Genomic DNA, 25,555 nt, shown 5'->3' with positions numbered 1-25,555 from the left:
ATGATGCATTTAAAATTTTAATGTCTCATTTCTGCTTACTTTGATAAATTCAATGAAACCCGTACCGAGAATTATTCATTAAATGTAATGAAATTTTTGATGATGAATAAAATTTTAATATTTACGATTTATTTAAAACTGATATTATGAATAAGTAAATTACTGTTAATGTTTTAAAAGATTTAACATTCGCTGTTCCGATCATATTAATCTCACTATAATATTTATATTTTTAAATACGAGTAGCATCTAGGTTTTAATATTAATCAACTAAGTACGTTGAGTATTAATTAACTATATAGGAAATTATAGAGATGTTTCTCATTTTATTGTTATTTTCTTTGTTGAAATAATGTATTCTAGGTTCATATAACTCTTAATTTAAATCAGTGCTTATTAAGGATTATTGGTATATAATAAAAGGAATCTCACCTGTCTAAACGTAAAGGGTGTGCGCAAGTTACACAACTAGTAGGTCCAGATCCCGAGCAAGATCTGCAGGAATCATGACATGGACGGCAAGTCCTCGATCTAGGCTCGTAATACTGCGAGCTAAGGCACTCCACGCATAATCCGCTTTCTAGAGAGAAGTGAGGCGGGCAAGACGTACATCTCTGAGGGCCTGCTCCGTGGCAATCCTGGCAATAGTGATGACATCGTCTACAACTCTCCCCCCATGTGAAAAAGTTCTGTGGACACTCCGGCCTACATTCCCCTGCTGCCAATCTCCAGTCTGGAGGACATGAGGCGCACTGATCTCTCCTCGGCCCGGTGCAAGTCTCACAGGACAAGTAGCACTTAGAACATATCCCCTCATCAAGGTAATATCCTGACGCACAGGTCGCCCGACACGTTCCAGATTGTAGCCTTAAGGACCCACTGCAAGACGTGCAATTCAAACGGGATACACAAGTCGTGCACGTGTGGGGACATTGAGAACAACTGCCCGCAGTTTGGTAATAACCTTGGCCGCATTCCGCGACGCACCTAAAACGAAACGATTGTTAGTCGAATTCCCGACAAGGGTACAGAAGGGTCCGTAATAAAGAACCCTCACCTCGATCCCTGCAATAACAACGGGTTTGAACAAGATAAACAGTCCCACTCATTTGATCCGCTACATTTCTCGCAAGTGGAATGACAGTTTTTGCAACGCCCTCCTTCGTAATATTCGTCTGTAAATAAAAAGTTTTTTAAACAAAGGCCCGTGACGGCGTTGCGTAAAACCTTCGGTATGTTAAATTGACATTTTTCATCCCGTTCACTTTTGTGTATAAATGCTTTGTCTGCCTTTGTGTTGCGTTTTATGTTGTTTCTTGAAAAATGTGAAAAAGATATTGTTAAACGTAAAGGACGTTGTTGATGGTTGCCTTTTATACTGAACTTCAATTTTAATAGTATTAAAGTGTAAAAAAAATAGGACGGTGCTTAATAAATTACCTTCCTACATTTTTAATCTTCATTACAAAATATGACCTATAATAAAAAATAAATATAATATTTTTAGTATTCAGTACAGAAAGAAAATAGCTTACTCGTCGTGAAGTCAAACATATTTATAATATACGGAAATACTTACTAGTATCACATTTTTCATTCCCGTCGGGCTGACAATTTCCCCTTTTATCCAGAATCCATTTCTCTTGGCAAACAGAACACACTGAGTATGTGCAAATTGAACATCCAATCGGGCACCTAAAACGACATTAACATTTATCTTTCAAAACGTTAACTGCTGGCAATAAGACAAGGATAAATCTGGGTTAGTACTTACGGGATACATTCTCTTTTTTGTACGTCCGCATAACTCCCCGTGGGGCAATTAGATACACAGCGATCCTTGAATGCGTAATCGCCTATCCGACACGAAACACACCCAGTCTCACTTGGACCGCTGCAGGATTCGCAGGTTTCATGGCATTGTACACAACCTAAGTCGTCTTTTTGAAAGGTGCCCGGTGGACAGGTTGCCAGACACGAACCATTATACAGCACGTAGCTATGAGCGCACGAAGAACACATATCAGCCTTCTCTGAACACGTGTCGCAATGTTCTGCGCACGGGAAACAGGCAATCGCGTCTTGATCTTCATAGTAGCCGTCAGGGCACTGTTGTAAACACACAGCTAAATCTACAACAAGTAAATGAGCTGGAGCACATGTGAGACATGAGTCTTGACCGGCACCAGCGCAAGTTTCGCAGGACTCGTGGCAAGGCCAACAAACCCCACCCTGATTCACAAAACTCCTCGGTGGGCATCTCGAAACGCAAGAGTTGTCCAATCGATAGTGTTTGCAAGCAACGCATTGCGTCGGCCCTTTACCATAACAACCCTGGGAGTCACACTCTGGGTCACACAACCTTTGCACCTGTTTATCATTGGCATCGGCTAACACATTTTTCCTCTGAGCCGATGGAATATTTTTCTGGTAACTACGTCTATCTGAAACGCCGAGCTCGATTTCATTGAGAAAGTGGGAATATTCCGACGCGTCATATACATCGTTGATGTGATAAGGTTTCTCCTCTTGTTGAACGTTATTGGAATTGAAATAACTTTTATTTCGCAGTCGTATTGGATCCGTCGCTGTGCCGTAGAAAATGAGCTGCCATTTTTTCAATACTCCTGGCTGGGTGACGTGATTATTTCCCGCGTTTATTATTTGAAGTGTCCATCGTCCTTCCGCGTTTTCACCCCAAAAATGTACACTGAGAAACGGCCAGTCGTCGAAGTTAGAACTAGTGGCGTCGTGAGTCCTTTCCAACAAAAGGGTCGACGTAGTACCCATCGGTGACGTAAGCAGTATCCGCAAATTTCCTCTAGGAAAAAAACTCAGTGAAATTTTACATTGAACATGTTCCAAAAATCTGACCTCGTTTATCGTACCACTACAGCCATTCACGTCCATGTGAACGGATATCGTGTAGCCAAAGGAAGTCTCTATCGACCTGTCCTCGTTTATTTCTTGAGACTTACATATGTGTTGCGGTGGTACATTTATCCATTGTTCGGCGAGGGAAACCATTTGACCAGCGTCCATGAGTCCGTAGCCGAATTTATGACTTACTTTTCTCATTACGCCGTTCACGATCCACCCTTCCTCTTTATCTAACGGCTGCGATCGGGAAGTCATAACGATAAGATGTTGCATGTCTCTCCATGTAAGTAAAGAGTTTGCTTCTAGTGCAAGAGCACATATTCCTGCGGCTAGCGGCGCTGACGCCGAAGTCCCCGTATGATCAACTGTGCAAATATGATCTGGCCGCAACTGAACATCCATGTCAACAGTCGCAACGCTTTTATCTCTACCGGGAGTACCCGAACTGTACGTCGAAGCTAAAGTTGAGGAACATTCTTCTAAATACCAAGGCTTGTAACCTCCTTGGGTGGCACTTGAAATTGATATAGTAAATATGCTATTCGCATAGCCATCGCAGTTGCAGGAGTCGGTGTGCCTCCCTCCGTTCCCCGATGCCCATATAAAAATAGACCCTTTCCCCCCTCTTCCATTTGTTACGCCGTTTATAAAGGCCCTGAAACAAAAAAGCTGTTTTTAATGAGCTCGCCGGCAGCTATCTCTTTTAATAGTATTTAGACAATACCTTCTAGCTAAGGGGCCCGGTCCGTCGACAGTTTTCCCGTCGTCCTCAGGCCCCCAGGAAGCGCTATAGATGTCTATGTGGTGTGTATTGAAGCCTAGCGCTTTAGCTTCCACTGCGTCGTTAACTAGGCCATCCAGCATTCTTATGCCTCCTATACTAGCATTGTACGCTATGCCTACGCCGCAGTATTTGTTATAGGCGACCGCAGCAACTTCGCCCGCACATCGGGTGCCATGTTTATTATCTCCATTGTCCTGCGGCGTCGGATCGGTGTCGTTCCCGTTTATGTCCGTTGATGCCGCTGGATCCTAAACAATATAACACACATATTCAAACATACTGAACGATTATTATTGATACTGGTAAAAAGAGTATACAATTTTTTATGCAAGATAGTGTTTCACTATGATCTCATCTGATAGTAGGTGTAGTAGTTATAGTCCAAAATGGGACACGTCATCGTCGTCGTTGTCAACCCATATTCGGCTCACTGCTGAGCTCCAGTCTGCTCTCAGAATGTGAGGGATTAGGCCAATGGTCCACCACGCTGGCCCAATGCGGATTGGCAGACTTCACACGCACAGAAAATTCTCTGACAAGCAGGTTTCCTCACGATGTTTTCCTTCACTGTTTGAGACACGTAATATTTAATTTCTTTAAATGCACACAACTAGGAAGTTGGAGGTGCACACTCTCCGGAATCGGAGGCAGAGGTAATATCCACTTGGATATCACAGCTCTATGGGACACTATGGATCTCTAAATGGGACACGCTTGACTAGAATATCCCTATTCAGTCTTGTTTTAAAGATACCTAAGTGATAAGAATCAGCAAAACACAGACAATACACATTTTGGCTGGTGGGAGGCTTCGGCCGTGGCTAGTTACCACCCTACCGGCAAAGACGTACCGCCAAGCGATTTAGCGTTCCGGTACGATGCCGTGTAGAAACCGAAAAGGGGTGTGGATTTTCATCCTCCTCCTAACAAGTTAGCCCGTTTTCATCTTAAGCTGCATCATCACTTACCATCAGGTGAGATTGTAGTCAAGGGCTAACTTGTAAAGAATAATAAAAAAAAAAAACATAATACTTTTTATAATATTGTACGTTGGATCAGTTATTTCACTAGAAATTAATTAATAGTTTATGAATAGTTAAATCTTTTTGTGTTTTGCAATAAAAGGAACTCAATTCAGATCAATAGTTTTGATTAGAATAATTTCATCTTTTTTTTTATTATTTGAGTAAATATTACATAACTATGTATACTTTGAATGATAATCATTTTATTTATACCACTAGTAAACCGATAAAAAATAACAAAGAAGTTTTTATATTTTTAACCTAAAATACATCTCATTCTTTTAGTATTCATTTAGTTTCATATATTTTTGTAAATTATTCTTTTTTGTTGTTATAACTGTAGCTTCTGTTATATTTCGTATCCGGTATAAAAATTCACGTTGAGAATTCCGACTACATCAATATTTATGAACGAAATAAAAACTTTCCTGATAGAGCCATGAATAACGGGTTTTTATTTATTTTTATTTACAGTTATTATGAAAATAAATAAATATAAGACAAAGGACAGAAATTGTATTTAGGATCTTCACATTTCAGTTGTTGAAAAACCCTTAACCCTATAGTTGATACCAACTAACGCAAATACCTAAAAAAAAATATTTTCATACTGATTGTATATTATATAAAATTAAGAAATCAATCGGCGTAGGACTTATATAATCAATCACTGTTCACTAGACCATTTCCTAATACTAGACAAGCCGGCTAATTCACTAATTTTGACGTATATAATTAACATCAAAATAACAACCGCATTCCATACAGCCTGCTGATAACAAAAATTACAATGTAACTGGGCAACGTTATCAACGTCAACACTAGGATATCCACGAAGAGTTGTCAATAGACACCGATTTTTGATATTTATTTTGGATATAATATCATATTTATCATTTCAATCACTTGACTTTAGAATTACTAACTATACTGTTATCGCCGCGTTGCAACGACTTGCGGTACGGACGGCTTCAGTGTGCTCGTGGCGTTCGAGCCGTCCACATCTCTTGTTGTGTAATACTTTATGGGTTACTTGGGGTACGCGGGGAAAGTGAGTTGAGTGGAAAAGGGGAGTGTTTGTTAACAGTCAAAGGATCCTTTAACCCTACACACGTCGTTCACAAGTGCGTGACTTCACTCAAGGTCATTCGCTGCCATTGTAGGGTCTTATTTTGGGTACAGTTTGATTTGTTAATTAAGTTGTCCTGACCTTTGTTCGACATTAGTTTTCTTATTTTTGTAATAACTTCTGAGTCTGCTAAAAATACGTATAATATGTCCACTAATATACGTTAAAGTTAGTGATTGGCTGGCTGACGTATTACATAACATTATATTGTTCAAACAGTGATACCGATTGAAAACAAACAATAAACAGAAACAATAATCTTACGTTGTAATAGATATTGAATCCGCAAATGTACCTAGAAATCCCGTAAAGGCAATGAAACTTAAGTGCGAGGGGAAAGGGGGTTGCAATATCGCAACCCGGGCGTACATACTAAAGACGCCTTTGAGAATCTTACAGTGTAAAGATTTTCTCTTATTTTATTGTACGGTTACAATTACTTAATTAAATTTATTTTTTCATATAATAGCGGACGCATCATCACCGGGTATACGTCACTGCTTGACATAGGCTTTTTGTAAAAATTTTCATTAATCACGCCCTTCAGCCTATGATTGGTTATTTTCTCGATGCTAACTACATCAGGCTAATAATAATCTTTTACGTATGCTAGTTGAAATATAAGAAACTAGTAGACGCCGCGCGGTTTCACCCGCGTGGTTTCTGTTCCCGTAAGAATACGGAGATAAAATACAGCCTATAGCCTTCCTCGATAAATGGACTATCTAACACTGAAAGAATTTTTCAAATCGGATCAGTAGTAGCGCGTTCAATCAAACAAACAAACAAACTCTTCAGCTTTATAATATTTTATAAGAAATTGAGAGTCTATGTAAAAATGACATCCGGTGCTTACTGGTGGATATGTTGTTAAGTAATACAGGTAAATGATATGTTGTCAATTGATCTGATGTTTATTTTAATATTTTATAATAAAGATTAAAATACTAGGCCAGCTGATCGGTTTAAAGGCTAACTGGATAATAACACTTTCAAATAAACGGCAGTTAAGTAACGATGTGATGAGGTAAAAAACATAAATATCTTATCAATATCATCAATATCTTCCCCTTTTTTATGTCGGTTAAAAACCAAATTTCAAGAGAACGTGGTAGCCTGCATCTGCTAGTAAGGATTAATTTCATTAAGTTTATTGCAACCTAATAAGTCACAAGTTGATACAATCAAATAATTCAATACAGTTTGACTTTCTTAATAATAAAAGATCTATAATCATTGTTTAACATATCGTCGATCTTAGACTGGCTAACTATCCCACAAAATAGGTTTTCTCTCACAGAAACTGCTGAAATTTCGTTGCAACAATCACTCTATTAAACTTTTGGAGCTGTGGAAAAGTAGAATTTTTTAAAGTTTTCAGGTTTGGTAGAGGATGTTTTTAGTTCACAAACACGGTCTGAATATTTCGTAATGTATGAAAAAATATTTGAACAGAAGATTTTGATATAATTCAACATAGTATCAAAATTTTAATTTAATTAATTCTTTATTGATTTGATTTATATAATATTATATAGATCAAGTAGTTGGTACAGTTAAAAAAACATCCTCAACACCATGATGGGAGAATTTGTGTCAAAAAGTATTGGAAATAAAAAGTAATTAATTCAGTAGTAATGTATAAGCGATACTTTAATTCATGACTTTTAATATAACTATTTATCATACGAACGCCGTCGCAAGTCGCATTTCAAACGAAATAACGAAAACCACAGACTATAACGTAAAAGAATGAAATTTGACATGGAGGTAGTTTACCTATAGTTACGAGAAGCAGAGTTCCGCTAAGAATTATGCGACAAAGCTGGTTTAAAGGGGTCTAAGAGCCGCCGAGCTGTGCCCAGTGGATATGACCTGCGCCTTCGGTTCCAAGAGCGTAGGTTCGAATTCGTTCCGTGGCATGCACCTCCAACGTTTCAGTTATGTGTATTTTTAGAAATTAAATATCACGTGTCTCAAAAGGTGAAAGAAAAACATCGTGAAGAAACCTGCATATCTGAGAATTTTCTTAATTCTCTAAGTCTGTCAATCCGCATTGTGCCAGCGTGGTGGACTATTAGCCAAACCCCTCTCATTTTGAGAGAAGACTCGTGTTTAACACTCATCTGAATATGAGTTGTTGGTGATGAAGGACGGATGAAGTCGTAGGCATCCACTAGCAGTGTATGTAATTTAACAAAAGAGTTATGACTTACGTAGTTTTGCAGCAGGTCGGGATGGTTAGGCTGTATCCCGTCGTCCAGTATCGTTATAACGACTCCCTTCCCCGTGTAGCCTTTCTTCCAAGCGTACCCAACATTCATGTCCAAGCCGTCCGCCGCGCCTCCGTTCTAAAGAAAGAAAATTATTTTATTTGGCCACTAGTCTTTTTGGAATTTCAATCTTATTAGTTGTGTGCATTTGACGACCACTTTGCCTAGAGTGAACGATTAAGAAGAAGAGTTAGAATCATCATTGTCTTTAGCCATACGTCATATAAAGAGCTAATAAGAAAAGACTCGTCACAGTTTTATAGGTAAGATAAACTAGTTTATGTCAGTCCGCAGCTTATGCCCCTTCTTCATATGGCCTATACGTTGACTAGTACGTTGGCCAATAACTGGCCAACCGTGTCGTTGTTTCAGTTCACACACACTACATGGCAGCCAACATATTGGCCAGCACGTTGTCCAATAGATTGGCCAATACGCTCTTCACATTGGTCAACATTGTAGTTGTTTCAAATCACTACATGACAGCTAACAAGTTGGCCAGCTTATTACCAACATATCGACCAATGTGTTGGTCATAAGATGGGCATGAGAGTTAAGACTGAGATAGGAGTGTAAAGTTTTAACAACGTGCACATTTACGACCACAACGCAAACTTCATGTCCGTTTGGTTTAAGATTTCATTTATTTCATACTCGATATATTACTCTCTGTCTCACATAGGTTTCGTACTTAAATTTTTATTTTAAGAGGTTCTTTTGCTATGGTTTTCCTCTTCAGTTTCCTCTTTTTTAAGCGGAAATAATATCATATTTAGTTACACAGCTCAAGAGCATAAAACGAAATCGTTATAGGTTATATTTGTTGTCCGTCTGTCTTTTGTCTGTTAAGGCCCTTTATCTCGGAAACACGTGGAAATTAAAAGTATCAGGTCCAATAGTCCTGAAGATGTGAATAAATCAAGCTTCTAAGTTAAATTAAAAAAGATACCGCCATTTATGCAACCAAAACGTATACTCAGAGGCGCAATTATCCGCCCACTTTAATATACCCGCGTCATATTAAAGTGGGCGGATAATTGTGCTTCTGAGTATAGTTGAATGGAAAACCATGAGTCTATAACAGAGCAATACTTTACAGGTATTAAATGGAACACATACTATTATATTGCCCGTATACCTAGACATAGATGTTAAGCCTGATATGCCTGTAAATACAAAGTTATATCACTAGATGACTGCACGCAGTTTCATTCGCGTGGTTCCCGTTCCCGTAAGAATACAGGAATAATATATAACATATAGCCTTCCTCGATAAATAGGCTATCAAACACTGTAAGAATTTTTTAAATCGGACCAGTAGTCCCTGAGATTAGCACGTTCAAACAAACAAACTTCAGCTTTATAATATTAGTATAAATAAGCATTAAGCAACCTTTTAGTCCAACTTCACTTACCAAATACCACTGCTCCTTGAACAGAGGGTCAGGAAACGACGGAGAGGTCGACTGTCGCATGACATGTCGTGGGTTGTGGTCCCGCTTGGTTCTCCTAAGCTCTCTTTGCTGCATCACCCATCTCACCTAGAACAAGGGAATCATATTTAAACAAGAATATTGGGCATACTATTGATCCCTATAGAACACCCACATTAATAGTACTGAAGAAACGTTCAACGATTTTCAAAACAAAGCTTGTTTTTTCAACTAATATGAACTTATCGGAAAAAGTTAATGTCCCATGTGATAGCAAGATGAAGGGAACACGAACCACTTTCTAAATCCATAAGAAATGTTATATATAAATACAATAAGTCTCTCTGTTATGTACCTTTTCCTGAACCGATTTAGATGAAATTTGTTATAAAGAAATGGGACCTTTTAGCAGAATATAGACTATTAATTTTTTATGCAAGATAACAAGATATAAGAAATTCAGTCATCATTATTAGCATAAAATGTTCACGGCTCACTAGAGAACCAGACCTCCCTCCTTATAGGAAAAAGAATATGGAGCTGAAACCCACCACTATGCTCCGACCGGTAACGTCAGTTTGACGTGCTCTCCGAAGCACGAGGGCTTAACACCCAATTCCTAATTTTTAATGAAAAATTCTTAGAAGAAAAGTTCAGTACTTTACAGCCTGAGCCCAGGTTTCGAACACAGGACCTAGTGTTGCTTTGAACTATCGTTCACATAGGCTAACCAATGGACCAAAGATGCATCTATTGTAGATACATAAATAAGAAAATCGAAATACCAATATTAGTTAGGTGGAATATAGAACCTTCTCTAATTAAAGTCGGTAAAAAACAAGAAACTACAATACAATAGCTGATTGAAACTCTTTAGTTCCCCTCTTTAATGTAAATAAGCAGTCTAAATATGCAGCCGCAATCGCAAAAGCCGCTCGTTTTGCATAAATACTCGATTGGGAGTAAATCGATAAGAGCAATACTGAACAACTTGCACACCATGTGGACTTTAGTAGTTTCAGTTTACTGATATTAAGTTATCTATACTTATAATAAATCTGTAGAGAGGTAAATTCTCTACATGAAATATATTTCCAAAAAAACTATCAGGGGGTGATAAGTAATCGATACTGATGCCAAAAATGCAATCAGTAAAATTTTTGTCTGTCTGTCTGTATGTTTTTATAGAAACAAAAACTACTTGACGGATTTTAACGAAACTTATCACAATTATTCTTCATACTCCTGGGCAGGTTATAGTATACTTTTCATCACGCTATGATCAATAGGAGCAGAGCAGTGAAGGGAAATGTTGGGAAAACGGGAGAAGATACTCCATTTTTTAAGCTTCCGTCGCATGTGAAGCCTTAATGGTTAAAGCTACATGAAAATCATCTATGACGGAAATATTTTCAGTAAAATTATACATTTAAAAAACATAATAGCATATGTCTATCTTTTATAGTTGTCTCACAATAACACCTGTAACTCCCGATAGCTTAGTAGTTCGGAGCTTTCTGATTATATTTGTCTACTCTTACGTTTTCGAGCTCAGCAGTGAGCCGAATATGGGTTGGTAATAATGAAGTTATAACCGGAATTAGTATTTGCCTCCTGTTAAATATATTTTTTATGAGATTTACGCGAAATATTTTATAGAAGCAAAGTTGGTGAGGCTATCTCTCGATCTAGTGAACAGATTTCAATAATTCTTTTATTAATAGAAAGCCACGTTGTTTGCGAGTGTTATGGGCTATGTACCTATTATCCTAGTATCCGGGACGTCTGCATATATAAAAACAAAAAGTCAGGATATTTGTAACTGTGATTGATTTTTCATCTGTGATAAGATTAAAGATGAAGTATAAATTATATTTTCTGCTCCCTTAGATTCAATGTGACTTTTTTTAGCATAAATATAAACATCAAAAATCCAAAGATATTTGTTAAGTTTCTAACGACCATAATTATATATCTCACGATTTTAAATAGTAGTAACTATTATGTTATATTTTAGAGCGATGCACGGCAGAGGCGCAATGTATTTTCCCTGATTTTTTTAAAGTAATAATCTCATACCTTAAAAAACAATATTTTTAAATATTGAACAGAGACTCGAATCCAGGGCTTTGAATTATGATCAAAAATGCAATAGATTAACAATTAAAGTTACGGTAATCAAGGATAAGCAGAAAACTAAAATCCTCTTCCATTTTATAGACCGTTACTCAACATCAGGATTGTATCAGAGTCCAGTCTGCAATAGGTACATTTTAGTGTAATATTATAAAACTGGTCGAACTCTATACATTTATTCGCAATTTAAGATTTTACTTATAATTTGTAACACCAACCGTTACCGTGGCATAACGGACGCCAGCGCCATGTAGAGTCGATACTTATAATAAGAATTATGTACATTTTGTACATTGAATATATTTTGAAATTTTTTGTTGGCGATACTGAAGCCAAAAATTATTTTTTTTGATTTTTTGTCTGTCTGTCCGTGTTTTTTTGTTATTCGGGCATCACGTTAAAACTACTGATTAAATTCAAATGAAACTTGGCACGGTTTAAGACCATAATACGGAGAAGGTTGTAGAATACTTTTTATTGCGAAAATAAAAAAGGGGGCGAAATAGGGGTTGAAAGTTTACATAGATTTCCACGCGGACGAAGTCGCGGGCTTCCGCTAGAATTATGATAATAATGAAAATATAAAAAACATTTGAAAGCTACAATTTTTCAACATAAATTAGAAATACAATAAACAACACTGTACTACTAAAATAAATTAACCCTTCAACACCAATGTAGCATAACTAAATATAGTAAACGTAAACTTAAATGCGTCAAACGTAGAGCATAAAACTTATCCAACACAATAATTCAAATACAATAAACATGTACCACTGAAGCCATAAAATAACCCTTTAACAGTCAGGTAGTGTAACTAAATATAGTGTAACTTTATACCAACTAAATGTATTGAACGTAACGCATAAATATCAAGCGCGGGCCAAAGTAAGTTCTAACCGATAAAAGTTAAGTTCGAAACTCGAACGGCATTACTATTTCTATGTTAATGTACAGTTGCACTATTTATTCGAGTCACGTGACTTTCGAAACTATCGTTTTACGTTCGGAAATATACCTATTTTGTGTCGTTAGACTTTAACGAACTAGTTTTCGCAGATAATCCGCTTATTTTTGCAACGTTTCTATTATATTACGTATTTGTATTTATTTCATTGTTTTGATTATAGCTCGATCCGATTTGAATTTCATATTTTCTAAATTGGCTCTATTCTGTTCTGGTTTAAGGCATCATTCGTGGCTATTTAGCTTATTGGTAAAGACATACCGCCAAATGATTTAGCGTTTCGATGATTTCTACGCGGAATCGTCATTATGGTCAGAATAAACTTTAACCTCTTCCTAGTAAACCCGTTACCATCTTAGATTGTACTCGTCACTATACTACAACCTTTCTTGATGAGTACTGTTTACCAACAAAGAAATAAGAAATTAAGGTAGAATACGCATGTCATTTCATAACTTATTTATTTTATATTATGTTTATAAAAAATTATATAAAATATATTGTTATCGCCGCGTTGTCCGCTTTTAAATTTACATGTTATTAATAAATAGTGTAGGAAATGGTAGTCTGTGACAGATATGACGTCGCCCGATCTCGTGTTGGCTTCAGTGTGCTCGTGGCGTTCGAGCCGTCCACATCTCTTGTTGAGTAATTCTTTATGGGTTACTTAGGAAAGGCGGGGAGAGTAACTTGAGTGAGTCAAAGGTACATTTAACCCTACACACATCGTTCACAAGTACGTGACTTCACTCAAGGTCATTCTCTGCCATTCTAGGGTCTTATTTTGGTTACAGTTTGATTTGTTAATTAAGTTGTCCTGACAAGTGTTTGGAATCATAACCTTTGTTCGACTTTAGTTTTCTTATATTTGTAATAACTTTTGAGTCCTATAATAATATTTATCATATTAATTTATGAACAAGTTAATTATAATTATTATTAGCTGTTAAATGACTGGTGATGTATACCCTCATTTTTAATTTGTTTGTTAGTAAACAGTACTCATCAAGAAGACTAGAATAGTAGTGTATAATGTGGGATTCTGTATCAATTGGGCGAAGCTCATGCTTTTTGTTACCGAATCCTCAATTATACACTACTGTCAACGTCAAATCAAAGTAAAGGATTAACTTTTTATTAATATTAAATAAATATATTGAAAACATTTTTGAACATTTACTTAAGCTTAAAGAATATCCCTTGTACAAATCCTTTTGTAAGACGAGACGAGATTTTTGTTAACATGTAACAAAAATACAGTCTCAGACAAGGATTAAAGAGAATTTTCATTGAAACGGTTCTCACAATAAACATGCCTTGCTGTTCAGTTGGCACTCTCGTCAAAGAACGCGACAAGAAGAAATAAACAATGGAGCAACGAACTCTTAAGTACAGTCAAGAGCATTTGTGCTTGCATCAGTGCTTTAGGACTTACCCTAGCGTTCGTTCAACCCTCGAACGGATCAAGATTTTCAAATCAAGTACAACTAAATTGAAGTGTTTCATCAAATTATGAAAACGTAATATAATTTTAAGAGCTGTGATAGCCCAGTGGATAAGACCTCTGCCTCCGATTCCGGAGGGTGTGGGTTCGAATCCGGTCCGGGGCACCTCCAACTTTTCAGTTGTGTGCAATTTAAGAAATTAAATATCACGTGTCTCAACCGGTGAAGGAAAACATCCTGAGGAAACAAGTGAATTTTCTTAATTCTGTCAACATTGGGACAGCGTGGTGGGCTATTAGCCTATCCCTCATTTTGAGAGGAGACTCGTGCTCAATAGTGAGCCGAATAAGGGTTGTTAATGATGATGAATAAAATATTTTAGTTCATGATTTTCGTAAGTGCATTGGCACTATAATACAAGATAGCTACGACATTCTACAACGGTCTACGGTGCTACGAAATATCACAGATAGCTACGACTTCGTCGGTCATTACCGTTAATATTTAACAGTGGTCGCACAGATTAAAGAATTAAAGGCAGATAGAGTGCGCGAAACACGACGATACGAGGTAAAAGTTTTTGACGGCCTCCGTGGCGCTGTGGTCTGCGCGGTGGATTTACAAAACTGAAGTTCTGGGTTCGATCCCCGGCTGGGCCGATAGGGTGTTGTGAATAGGTCCAGGTATAGCTGGAGGCTTAGACCGTGTTTTTTTTTGTGTTTAAATGCATCACACGCGAAAAAATAAACAAGTATTAATAATAATAATTAAAGTAATACTAATAAAATAATAAATAAGTATTAATATTAAAAATAAATAAACCAAATATACAGCAGATAATGAACCCACAAATCTAAAATTACCTTAATAAAACTCGCCTACAGCGAGATCGCTTTCCGAATCATCTATTATTTGTTAAATTGCGAACATTTATTCAAATGAAATTATCCCCGAGTTCTGATAAATCGAATATTTCCTCGTCGGCGAAGACTTTTCCAAACGTTGAACGGTTTGTTTATTCTATTCCATTTGGGAACGTATTGAATACAATACCCAAATCATGTCAAAAATTACACACTTCACTTACACTTTTATTTTAGAGAGGTACGATTTGTTTTTCTGTTTGTAACGAATAGGCTCCGAAACTACAAGGCTGATTTTGGAAATTCTTTCATAAATGAAAAGCTACATTATCAACGAGTAACGTTAATTTTATTTAATCCTCGTATTACCACGGAAATAGGAACAATGTGGTTGAAATAGTGAGTATTCTGCTAGTAAGCAATATCTTAGTTTGAAGGGTGTATATGTTTGTTTTGTTGTTACATCTGAAATTCCTAAGAGCTTGAAGACAAAGTCTACGAACAGCACGTGTTGTGAGTGATGACATATTTATCAAGGTCGCTAACTATGGGCCTCTTAAGAAGGCTCAGAGTCACACAGCGGGCGATGGAACGATCTATGATCGGAATATAACTCCGTGATCGAATCAGAAATGAGGAGATCCGCAGAAGAACCAAAGCCACTGACATAGCTCAACAAGTCGCGAAGCTGAAGAAGCATTGGGCGAGGCACATAGTTCGACGACCCCACACTAGAAGAAAACGTAGCGTTGGTCGACCCCGCACCAGGTGGACTGATGACATCAAGCGAGTCGCAGGGATTCGTTGGATGCAGTCGGCCCAGGATCGTGATGCTTGAAAGACCCTACAAAAGTCCTCTGTCCTAATGAGGACGTTCATCGGCTGATATGATGATGATGATGATGATGATGATGATGATGTGTTTTGGTTGATTTAACTAAGTTACCTGCAGTTTTAACTGAACGGTTATATCGTCCGTGTCTAGATTTCCGGCAGTTTTAACTGTACACTTTTTTTAATGATTTTTATTGAAATTTCGATTCAATAAAACTGTACAATCAAAACTGTCGTACACAACATAAATGATGAAACTGTTCAGTAAAACTATAGTACAAGGAGCTTGCTGACTTACTTTCAGCTTTTTTTTATCGACGAATATCTGGTCATTAAAGGATTTCAATTTACCTATATGTAATACAGCCTTAGAATCATTAATTACGAAATATTCTCGAATAAATTACACAATTTGTATTGCTACAATTTCTACTCAAATTAATTAAATACGAGATTAAATATCTGAGTACTAAATATTTCCAACAGAAGCTCATTCAAACGGAAAAAAATAGCGCTCTCAACGAAATACTATTTGGAGTATTTGAAAATAAAATTTTTCTCATGGCAATATTTACAATGCGAATCTACAAAGCCCTTTCATTTCGTTCTGATGTGAAATAAAAAACAGGGCAAGTGAGAGTCGGATTCGAACAAGAACTGTTATAACCATCGTATGTTTATTTAATTTACGTCCATGAATTTTACAATGTTTCCCCTCCTATTAAAGCAGGCTTACTGACCTATAAAATTAATGCCACTTGGTACTCATAAGCCTGACTATTGTATATAAAAAGTTTTTTGTAATCCGATAGTAAGTAAGATACCTGGGGCGTTTAAATAAACATACAAATAAACTCTTCCGCATAAGCCATACGTGACTTCCAATCCTTGGGTTAGTCTACGAAAAAAATAATTCTTGTGTTGCGTAATAGTATAGAAGGGGTTAGGACCCAATCCCTACTCTCTTACAAAGAGAGGTTTGGCCTGTTAGTAATTCAATAAATATAGGCTGAGAAACTAAAAAAAGCTGGCTGCGTTTTGGCTGTTCTCGAACCAAGGCGCGTTTAAAACCCGCGTTACTTTATTTTTAAGTTTTTGACTTTACTTATCACCATAGTAATAGTGACGTTTCAAAAGTGCTTGTAAATTAAGCCTCCTGGAAATAAATGAAATTGCCCGCCGTGTCTGTTTGTTTTTGCCAAATCTCATACTCATATTATACCTACTCATACGAATAGCACTTTAATGTGTTGATTATCAAAACAAAGTAAATAAACAGTTATATTATTATGTATTAGGTAGACTATATAGAGAATAAATTGAATAGCATAGAAGCTGTACATCGGGAGGCACTATTTGCCCAGGAGTGCAGTCGTGTTTTTTTTTTAGTTATAATTATGTTAATTTTAAGTTAATTTAGTTTTAACTATTTCTGTCCAGTCTTAAGCTGAATAAATGAGTTTTATTATTATTAAGTACAAAATGACTACATAAAAAATTTGATCTAATAATGTCAAATATCTTGAAATCGTAATATCACAAAAAGCTTCAATAGCATCTTCGTCCAGTAATAATATTTTACAACTTTGCGCTGTAAACATTTATTGGGTTCTTATTTTCCGGCGTCGCGCTATAAAACGCGAAACATCAAGTATTGTTTCATGAAAAACTTCGGCTGAAATTCAAATGTAATCACTTGGCTATAAACAACGATGTAATGGTTAAAATTAATGGTAATTTTATTAACTTTCATAAAATTAGATAGGTGAATAAATATATTTGACTCGTACTAGGTACGTAGGTGTAGGTTAGGATTCTAAATAAATTTCGTTTAGTTTTAAGTTCAAGTTTTTCAAGCTATTTATTCTGTGCATTGAGAACCGTAATATGCCAGGGCATATGACCTCTTCCTCTGATCGGGAGTAGGTTTGAATCCAGTCCGGGGCATGCCTTCAACTTTCCAGTTATGTGCATTTTAAGAAATGAAACATCACGTGTCTCAAACGGTGTAAAGAAACATCGTGCAAAAATCTCCCTGAGAATTTTCCCAATTCTCTACGTGTATGAAGCCTAGCAATCAACATTGGGCCAACGTGGTGGGCCAATGTTGCTAACCTAACCCTCATTCTGAGAGGTGACTCGTGATCAATAGTGAGCTGAATATGGGTTGTTAATGATGAAAGATAATGATAAATCTGTGCAGCAGGGGCAGTGCGTTTTTGCATCAATGAAATACATGTCACTAATTATTTATTAATAATACTCGTATTAACTAAACTAGCGGACGTCCGTGGCTTCGTCCGCGTGGAATTTAGTTTTTCACAAATCCCTCGGGAACCATGGATTTTCCGGGATAAAAAGTAGCGTATGTGTTAGTCCAGGCTATATTATATCTTAATACCAAATTTCAGCTAATTCGGTTCAGTAGCCGAGGCGCGAAAGAGTAACAAACATCCAAACATCCATACAAACTTTCGCGTTTATAATATTAGTAGGATGTTTTTACAACGCTATCTCACAAGTAACTCGTAAAAGTAATAGTAAAGTCGACATACTTGCTACTGTTTGTAGATATTTTATAACAATAATTGTCAACCAAAACAGTCCTCTTGATGTTAAGTGGAAAACCAGTCTATAAACAGCAGCAAAACTTCGCATGGCATGCAAGGAATACAATACGTACTAAAAAGTGCCACCCTGCGGCAAATAACCCGAGCCTTCGGTATGTCTGTGACCTCATAGGCCTCATATGCCTGTAATTATACATACGCCCTTGAACGCAAAACCAAAATGACGTCACCAAAAAAATTTTAAAACGAAAATCGCTGAGCGAGTTTAGATCTTTCAGTTACTTTTATAGATACTATTTAGAGTATTATTATCATAGATAACTTACCTGGGGATCATTTTTGAGACGAATTTCATATTCTCTACTTGCGTTTACTGATCTCTTATTTAGGTGTGGATGTGAAAATAAATAGTAATGTTTCAAGTCTCCAATCTGAAACAAGAGAAAAAAATCATTTCAACATGTTTTACATTTAAAAACATAGGAGTACCTACTCTGTAGATACCTTGTACCTCAGAGAGCACGTTAAACTGTATATATAACGATTATTATCATATTTAAATGATGACTGTCCATCAGATATCAGATGCACATCATCATTATCATCATTATCAGCCGGTGAACGTCCACTGCTGGACATCGGCCTGTTGCATGGACCTCCAAGCACAACGGTCTCGAGCCGCCAGTATTCAGCGGCTTCCTGAAATCCGCTGGATGTCCTTGTCCACCTAGTGGGGAGTTCCAACACTGCGCTTTCCGGTGCGGGGTCGCCATTCCAGCACCTTGGGACCCCAACGTGCATCGGCTCTTCGAACTTTGTGGCCTGGTCATTGCCACTTCAGCTTCGCGACTCGCTGAGCTATGTCAGTGACTTTGGTTCGTCTGCGGTTCATCAGATGCACACTTTTTTTTATTAAGGAATAGATCAACAAGTTAATTCATCCAATAAGTGTAGATATAACGCGCTAAGATGCGTATTTTTATGATTTAATTAAATTTCCATAGATTTTTTTTAGCGTTCCGGTACGATGCCGTGTAGAAACCGAAAGGGGTGTGGATTTCCATCCTCCTCCTAACAAGTTAGCCCGCTTCCATCTTAGACTGCATCATCACTTACCATCAGGTGAGATTGTAGTCAAGGACTAACTTGTAAAGAGTAAGGTCCCTCATGTCCCTATTTCCCTTCAAGTAGCTGTTTTCTGTCTTAATGGTACAATTGCCAGTAATTCATAATTAAGTAAGTTTTGCCGTTCTGGAACTATTAATAACTACCCACCCTGTACTGTGTAGGTACATGGGTTAATAAACTCCTAAATTCTAGCAAGCAAACATTTTATTACAACATTTAAATTAAAAACTAACGTGAAAAAGCATTTAGGGAGAAAAACCACGGGCTACTTTATTTGGTATAATTACCACCTAAAAGCCGACATAATAGGGGAGCCATTTATTTTGGTTTAGACGTTTTAATTCAAGCCGTATGTAGTAAACAGAAGCTGTTTTGGCACCGTACACGGCATTTTTGGCTCGAGTGTAGCATTCAATATTAACAAGCCCGCATAGCAAGTTTTGTGAAATTGTCTAAATGGCGAATTGCAATCAAGGGGCAATTGCAATTTGTCAAAATGTGTGCGCGTTTAAAGGAATGGGACGGGCTGAATGGAATTTTTGAGCAAAGTAAGCCAATTTGAGCAATTTTGCAGAATGGAGCCAACTGTTACGAATTACCGAAATGTTACTTGGCTTTGTTTTTTATTCTTCATTCAATGGCAAGAGTCTTAACGATTTATTGCCATGTCAAATGGTAAATTACGGACTAACGTGGAAATAACGTTTCTGTTTTTAGGAACTAGTTGACCGGAACAGTGAACGAACCTGATGTTAAGTGGAAAACTGATGCGTATAACAGACCAACACTTTGCAATTTATAACCATTAACTTAAGTGTTTTTTTATTAACATCGTCACACCGGTAGATGCAATGTAATCGTTTATTAATAATCGTTCGTTATGAAATTGCATAAAAAAGGGGCTACAACTCCGAGTTGTAATGAAAGTTTAAAAAAAATGCGTAACCAGAATACACGTCTCTAGAAACAGTAGGTATAAGTACTTTACTAACTATTTATGAGAGATTTTTGACGTGACAACGTCTTATAATTCGATGGAACCGGCTGCACACTCGAAAAAAGATGACGTCATGCGTCGTTCCCTCGCTCTAGGGTTGCCAACGTTGTCACGTTCAACTATCGTCAGTAAACTGATTTTACAGACAACCGAAAAAAAATATATTCCGAACTTTTAAAATAACTATATTTTTTTTTAAATTTATAAAACTAACAGTGAGTATGTCTAGTTAATTTACATTTTCTTCAATTTAGCATAAAAAAATAGCTGGATCTGGCAGTGTGTTGCGTATTGTTGTAGTTTATGAAATGTTCCCATTGCTCAGTCATCAGACGGCGAGTCGGTACACCGTGGGGCTAAAGTCGGTTGAAGTAAGACATAACCTTCTTGCCTCCCTGTGGCGAGAAGGTATCCATGGGGAATTCCCCACGATAAAAAAAATAATGTTCCTTTAAAATATTGTAAAAAAAAAAAACTTTTCAACCACCGCCGGTTGAGTAGAATTTTTCAGTAAAGTAACCCAATTTCAAAATTTATAGAAAGAACTGACTCAGCTTTGTGTTCTGTGGTAAGGTGATTTATTTTGAAAAACATTCACGTAGCAAATGTAGTTAGAAACGGAACGAATTAAATGTGGTACATTTAAAATGAAGGTAGAATTTCAGCGAAATGAACCCAAATGAATGTTTATTGTATTCTATTTCGATTCGATTTAAAATGAAAAAAACAATACATTATATTTTATTATTTTTGTACAAAAATAATTTAAAAGTGTATGACGTAAAATGCACTTAAATTAATTAATTTTTGTAATTAATATCGTAATTTCATTAAATTTACTCGAATTAATACGTCTAAACCGAAAGAGGTGTGTATTTTCATCCTACTCTTAACAAATTAGCCGGCTTCCATCCTAGATTGCACCACCACTTACCATCAAATGAGATTATAGTCAAGGGCTAACTTGTAAGTTTGTTGAATTTTAAAAAAATCTTTAATGACATTATTATTAGTATTTTTCTTGTAATGCACTTACCAATTTTTACAGATGTTACTTAAAAAATTAAGGACTTTCCGTACAAACCTTCAACCACTGTTTCATCCCCTTTTGATTTAATTTTGCAACTAAAGGTATAACCTCCTACGTTTATTGTGGTAGCAAATCTTGCCAATTTTTTATTTAAATCCATTTAGTAGTTTCAGCGTGATGCACGGTTAACATTTAATACGGACATAGAGACTCCGCCGCGGAGGCCGTCAAAAGTAATCAGTTGTAAAAAATGTTCTACGGATCCCTGACTATTCGTATTTTTCCGAAAATTGAACCACACGAACCAACATGGCAAGTTAGATAAAAGCCTGTAAAAAGTATAATATCATCAACAGCGCTGAGACCACTCAAACCTGAGTGCAAATATTTGATAACGTTCGGCTGTTTCATCTCGTCCTGTCTTGTTTTAGCGATAATAAAAAAGTTATCTCCCCAACATCGCTCCAATTTGTATATTAAAACAAGTTACGTCTTATCAACAAAGTAAAGCAGCAGCGAGCAGTGCGTATTGCCAGTGATGACTACGTTGCCAGTACGGATCTGACTTGGTCGCTAACTATGGGCATTATTAGATAGCTCAAAGTCACTCAGCGGGCGATGGAGCGAGCGGAGTTTCTCTGCGTGATTGAATCAGAAATGAGGAGATCCGCAGACGGCCTCCGTGGTGCAGTGGTATGCGCGGTGGATTTACAAGACGGAGGTCCTGGGTTCGAACCCCGGCTGGGCAGATTGAGATTTTCTTAATTTGTCCAGGTCTGGCTGGTGGGAGGCTTCGGCCGTGGCTAGTTAGCACCCTACCGGCAAAGACGTACCGCCAAGCGATTTAGCGTTCCGGTACGATGCCGTGTAGAAACCGAAAGGGGTGTGGATTTTCATCCTCCTCCTAACAAGTTAGCCCGCTTCCATCTTAGACTGCATCATCACTTACCATCAGGTGAGATTGTAAAAGTTGGGGTCCCAAGGTGGTCGATTGGAACAAATTCTACACAGACCAAGTCATAAATGTTTAGTGGTGTATGAATAACCCGTGGAATTTAATTAAACTTTACAAATACAAATATTCAGTAGCGAATTCGTGGAATCAATACATTAGAACAATACGTCACCAAACACTATATAATAACAATAGACGCAATTTCAAATGAATACGGTACAATGGGCGTCGAAATTACAAAGGAGAGCGATGGTGCAAATAAAATGTACAAAGAACACCTTACAGAGCTCACACGTAATAATAAATTAACATGAGGGAATTAATTTAACGGCACAGATAAATGAAAATATTCAGTGGCGACAATGGCGCCCCCAAGTGTGAAAACAAAAGCGGGAAAATTGAAACCCCGCTCCGACGCGTTCTTAATTAATGCGATGCATGCTTTATATTCCTTTAAGGCGGAGGATGAAACGATGTAATTGCAGATGATTTTGATGAAATTGTACGCTCTGTTGTGTGGTTAATCTGTGTAAGATTGTCATTATCAACCCATATTCGGCTCACTGCTGAGCTCGAGTTTCCTCTCAGAATGAGAAGGGTTAGGCATTTCCACTTGCCCAATGCGGATTGGCAAACTTCACACACGCAGGAAATTAAGAAAATTCTCTGGTATGCAGGTTTCCTCACGAAGGTTTTCCTTCCTTCTTAAAATGCACACAACTGAAAAGAGGTGCATGTCCCGGATCAAATTTGAACCCACACCCTCCGGAATCGAAGGCAGAGGTCATATCCACTGGGCTATAACGGCTCAAACAAAAGCGGGAAAATTGAAACCCTATTCTAACGCGTTCTTAATTAAAGCGATACATGCTTTATATTTCTTTAAGGCAGAGGATAAAACGATGTAATTGCAGATGATTTTGATGTAATTGTACGCTCTGTTGTGTAGTTAATCTGTGTAGGATACGATGAAGAATTATTTTCTATTCTCGTATTTTGTATGAAAGGATTGTTAAGAATAGAAAGTAAGAGAGAGCAAGTAGCAACTGGCATAACGTGGTATATGCCTACCCCTACGGGAATGAGGCGTATGTATGTATGTATCATGTATTTATTCAAGCGTATATAAAACAAAGTCGGGTTAGTTAGTTAATTAACAGTGAACAAGTGAATTAGTTGTGACATAATAATATAGGTGGAAAACAAAACTTTATTTTAGTAAAGTATATTTGTTAAATTTTTAAGGAAAAAAAATAACAAGCTAAGTGATTTCTTCGAATCCTTTAACCGTGGCTAGTTGCCTCGACTGGTGACAGAAGGGCTGACTCCTTTTTTGCGCAAAGGTCAGCCTTCTCCGGAAGGGCTGTCCGGTGCGGAAATGCAGCCAACATTCTTGCCACCATTTCACGTGGACATTATTTGTATAGTTATTAGGATAAGCTAACTAATGTTACATTGAATTTTCGTTTAGTTAAAACACTGCGCACCTAATGAAATGAAATGAAATTGAAATGAAATGAAATTTATTGTTAAAATAACCTAATTTTAAATACATAGCGGGAGTAGGTACCTAACAGAACATAAATACATCGTGTATACAATACGTTTCAATCTAAACAATGCAAAACCTATTTTGTTTTCCATTACCATAAATCTTGTTACAAGGACAAAAATAATAGTTATTTCCGTGGAAAGTTTTCAACAATTGCTAGTATTAAAGTTACTGTTCTACTAAGCACCCATTGTGAGACCATGGCCAAGTTTCTTGGTAAATTTGCCATAATTGTAGCGTACGGTTAGTTTAGTGATGTGCACCGGTAATTCGACTTGGGCTAAATGAATTCAGTTTAATTTCTTTTTTTTTTTTTTTGGAAATTAACTATTTCTGTATTATCTTTCTTTCTTTAAAGCTACAAATTTGCACGTCATTTGTGCAGGTACTTAGGCCAATAGTCCACCACGTTGGCCCAATGCGCATTGGCAGACTTCACACACGCAGAGAATTAAGAAGTCAGTTATGCAGGTTTCCTCACGATGTTTTTCCTTCACCGTTTGTGATATTTAATTTCTTAAAAATGCACATAACTAAAAGTTGGAAGTGCATGCCCCGGACCGGATTCGAACCTACGCCTTCTGGAAATGGAGGCATAGGTCATATTCACTGGGCTACATGGCAGACTTACTTATAGAAAACGCATACTTTTTTTATATTAAGGTAAATAGTAAATTCTTTAACAATAACTATCAAGCGTTAATCATAATACCGGGACTGAGTTTTTTTAATAAGTATTCAATAATACTCGCAAGTACCAACCAAATTCGACTACAAATATCCAAGTTTACTACATCACTATGTAACACCATTCGTGACTCACCGAAATTAGTCCTGCAGACATTGTAAAAGTGAACTCTGTTTTACGAAAATTGAACCCACAGTACAGTTGATTCTTTTACTTACAATAATAATCCTAACTATACTTTATGTTGTAATAAATAATTTAATGGTTTAATAGTTTCCCTTTGAAATAAATTTCAGATATTCGTAACCATAACGATGAAAAGTGTAAACACTAAACTGACTGAATTTATCATAATCCTCATAGCAGGTTAATTATATATTTCGGTACTGTATGATTCAATATATGACCCACTAAATCAAGTAGAAGTCGTTTTTTGTTTCGCGATCACCCAACAAAATTTAACGATTTTTTAACGATTTTTAAGTTCCTTGCCCTTTTTTTCTCAGCAGAACCTTCCAAACTGGTGGTAGAGTCATCACATCGTAAGTACTAAGACATCGGGTGGGTTTTCATCCCTATATTTTAGATGTCCCTAGGACCCGTACAAAACGCTTTGCGTCTTCTTTTCTCATACGCACGGCTAAGGTTTGGAATACTCTTCCCAAGTCTGTGTTTCCTGAATATTATAACTTGGGTATCTTCAAAACAAGAGTGAATAGGCAAGGCAAGCGTGTCCCATCTTAGACTGTATCTACACTTACCATCAGGTTAGATCATGGTCAAACGCGAGCCTATTTGCATTAAAAAAAAAAAAAAAAAAAGCCTACTAAAAAAAAACATTTTTAATTTTGAAATGACGGTAATAA

At 36.9% G+C, this 25,555-nt stretch overlaps 1 protein-coding gene across 1 annotated transcript in view; it reads right to left on the bottom strand.

The window, feature by feature from the left end:
- Window positions 1-25,555, bottom strand: part of LOC112052316 (furin-like protease 2) — a 60,719-nt gene that overhangs the window by 13,519 nt on the left and 21,645 nt on the right. Inside the window, exons 2-9 of the mRNA XM_024091335.2 lie at window positions 18,666-18,770; window positions 9,507-9,632; window positions 8,035-8,169; window positions 3,605-3,912; window positions 1,775-3,535; window positions 1,580-1,695; window positions 1,058-1,175; window positions 433-987 (exon numbers count right to left, since the gene is read on the bottom strand). Of these exons, the coding sequence (XP_023947103.2) occupies window positions 433-987; window positions 1,058-1,175; window positions 1,580-1,695; window positions 1,775-3,535; window positions 3,605-3,912; window positions 8,035-8,169; window positions 9,507-9,632; window positions 18,666-18,770 (3,224 nt within the window). The remainder of the gene's footprint in view (window positions 1-432; window positions 988-1,057; window positions 1,176-1,579; window positions 1,696-1,774; window positions 3,536-3,604; window positions 3,913-8,034; window positions 8,170-9,506; window positions 9,633-18,665; window positions 18,771-25,555) is intronic.

Source organism: Bicyclus anynana, chromosome 17 (genome assembly GCF_947172395.1).
Source record: "Bicyclus anynana chromosome 17, ilBicAnyn1.1, whole genome shotgun sequence".
In the NCBI taxonomy this organism is placed as follows: domain Eukaryota; kingdom Metazoa; phylum Arthropoda; class Insecta; order Lepidoptera; family Nymphalidae; genus Bicyclus; species Bicyclus anynana.
The sequence above is the reverse complement of the archived record's forward strand: the minus strand, read 5'-3'. Positions and strand labels throughout refer to the sequence as shown.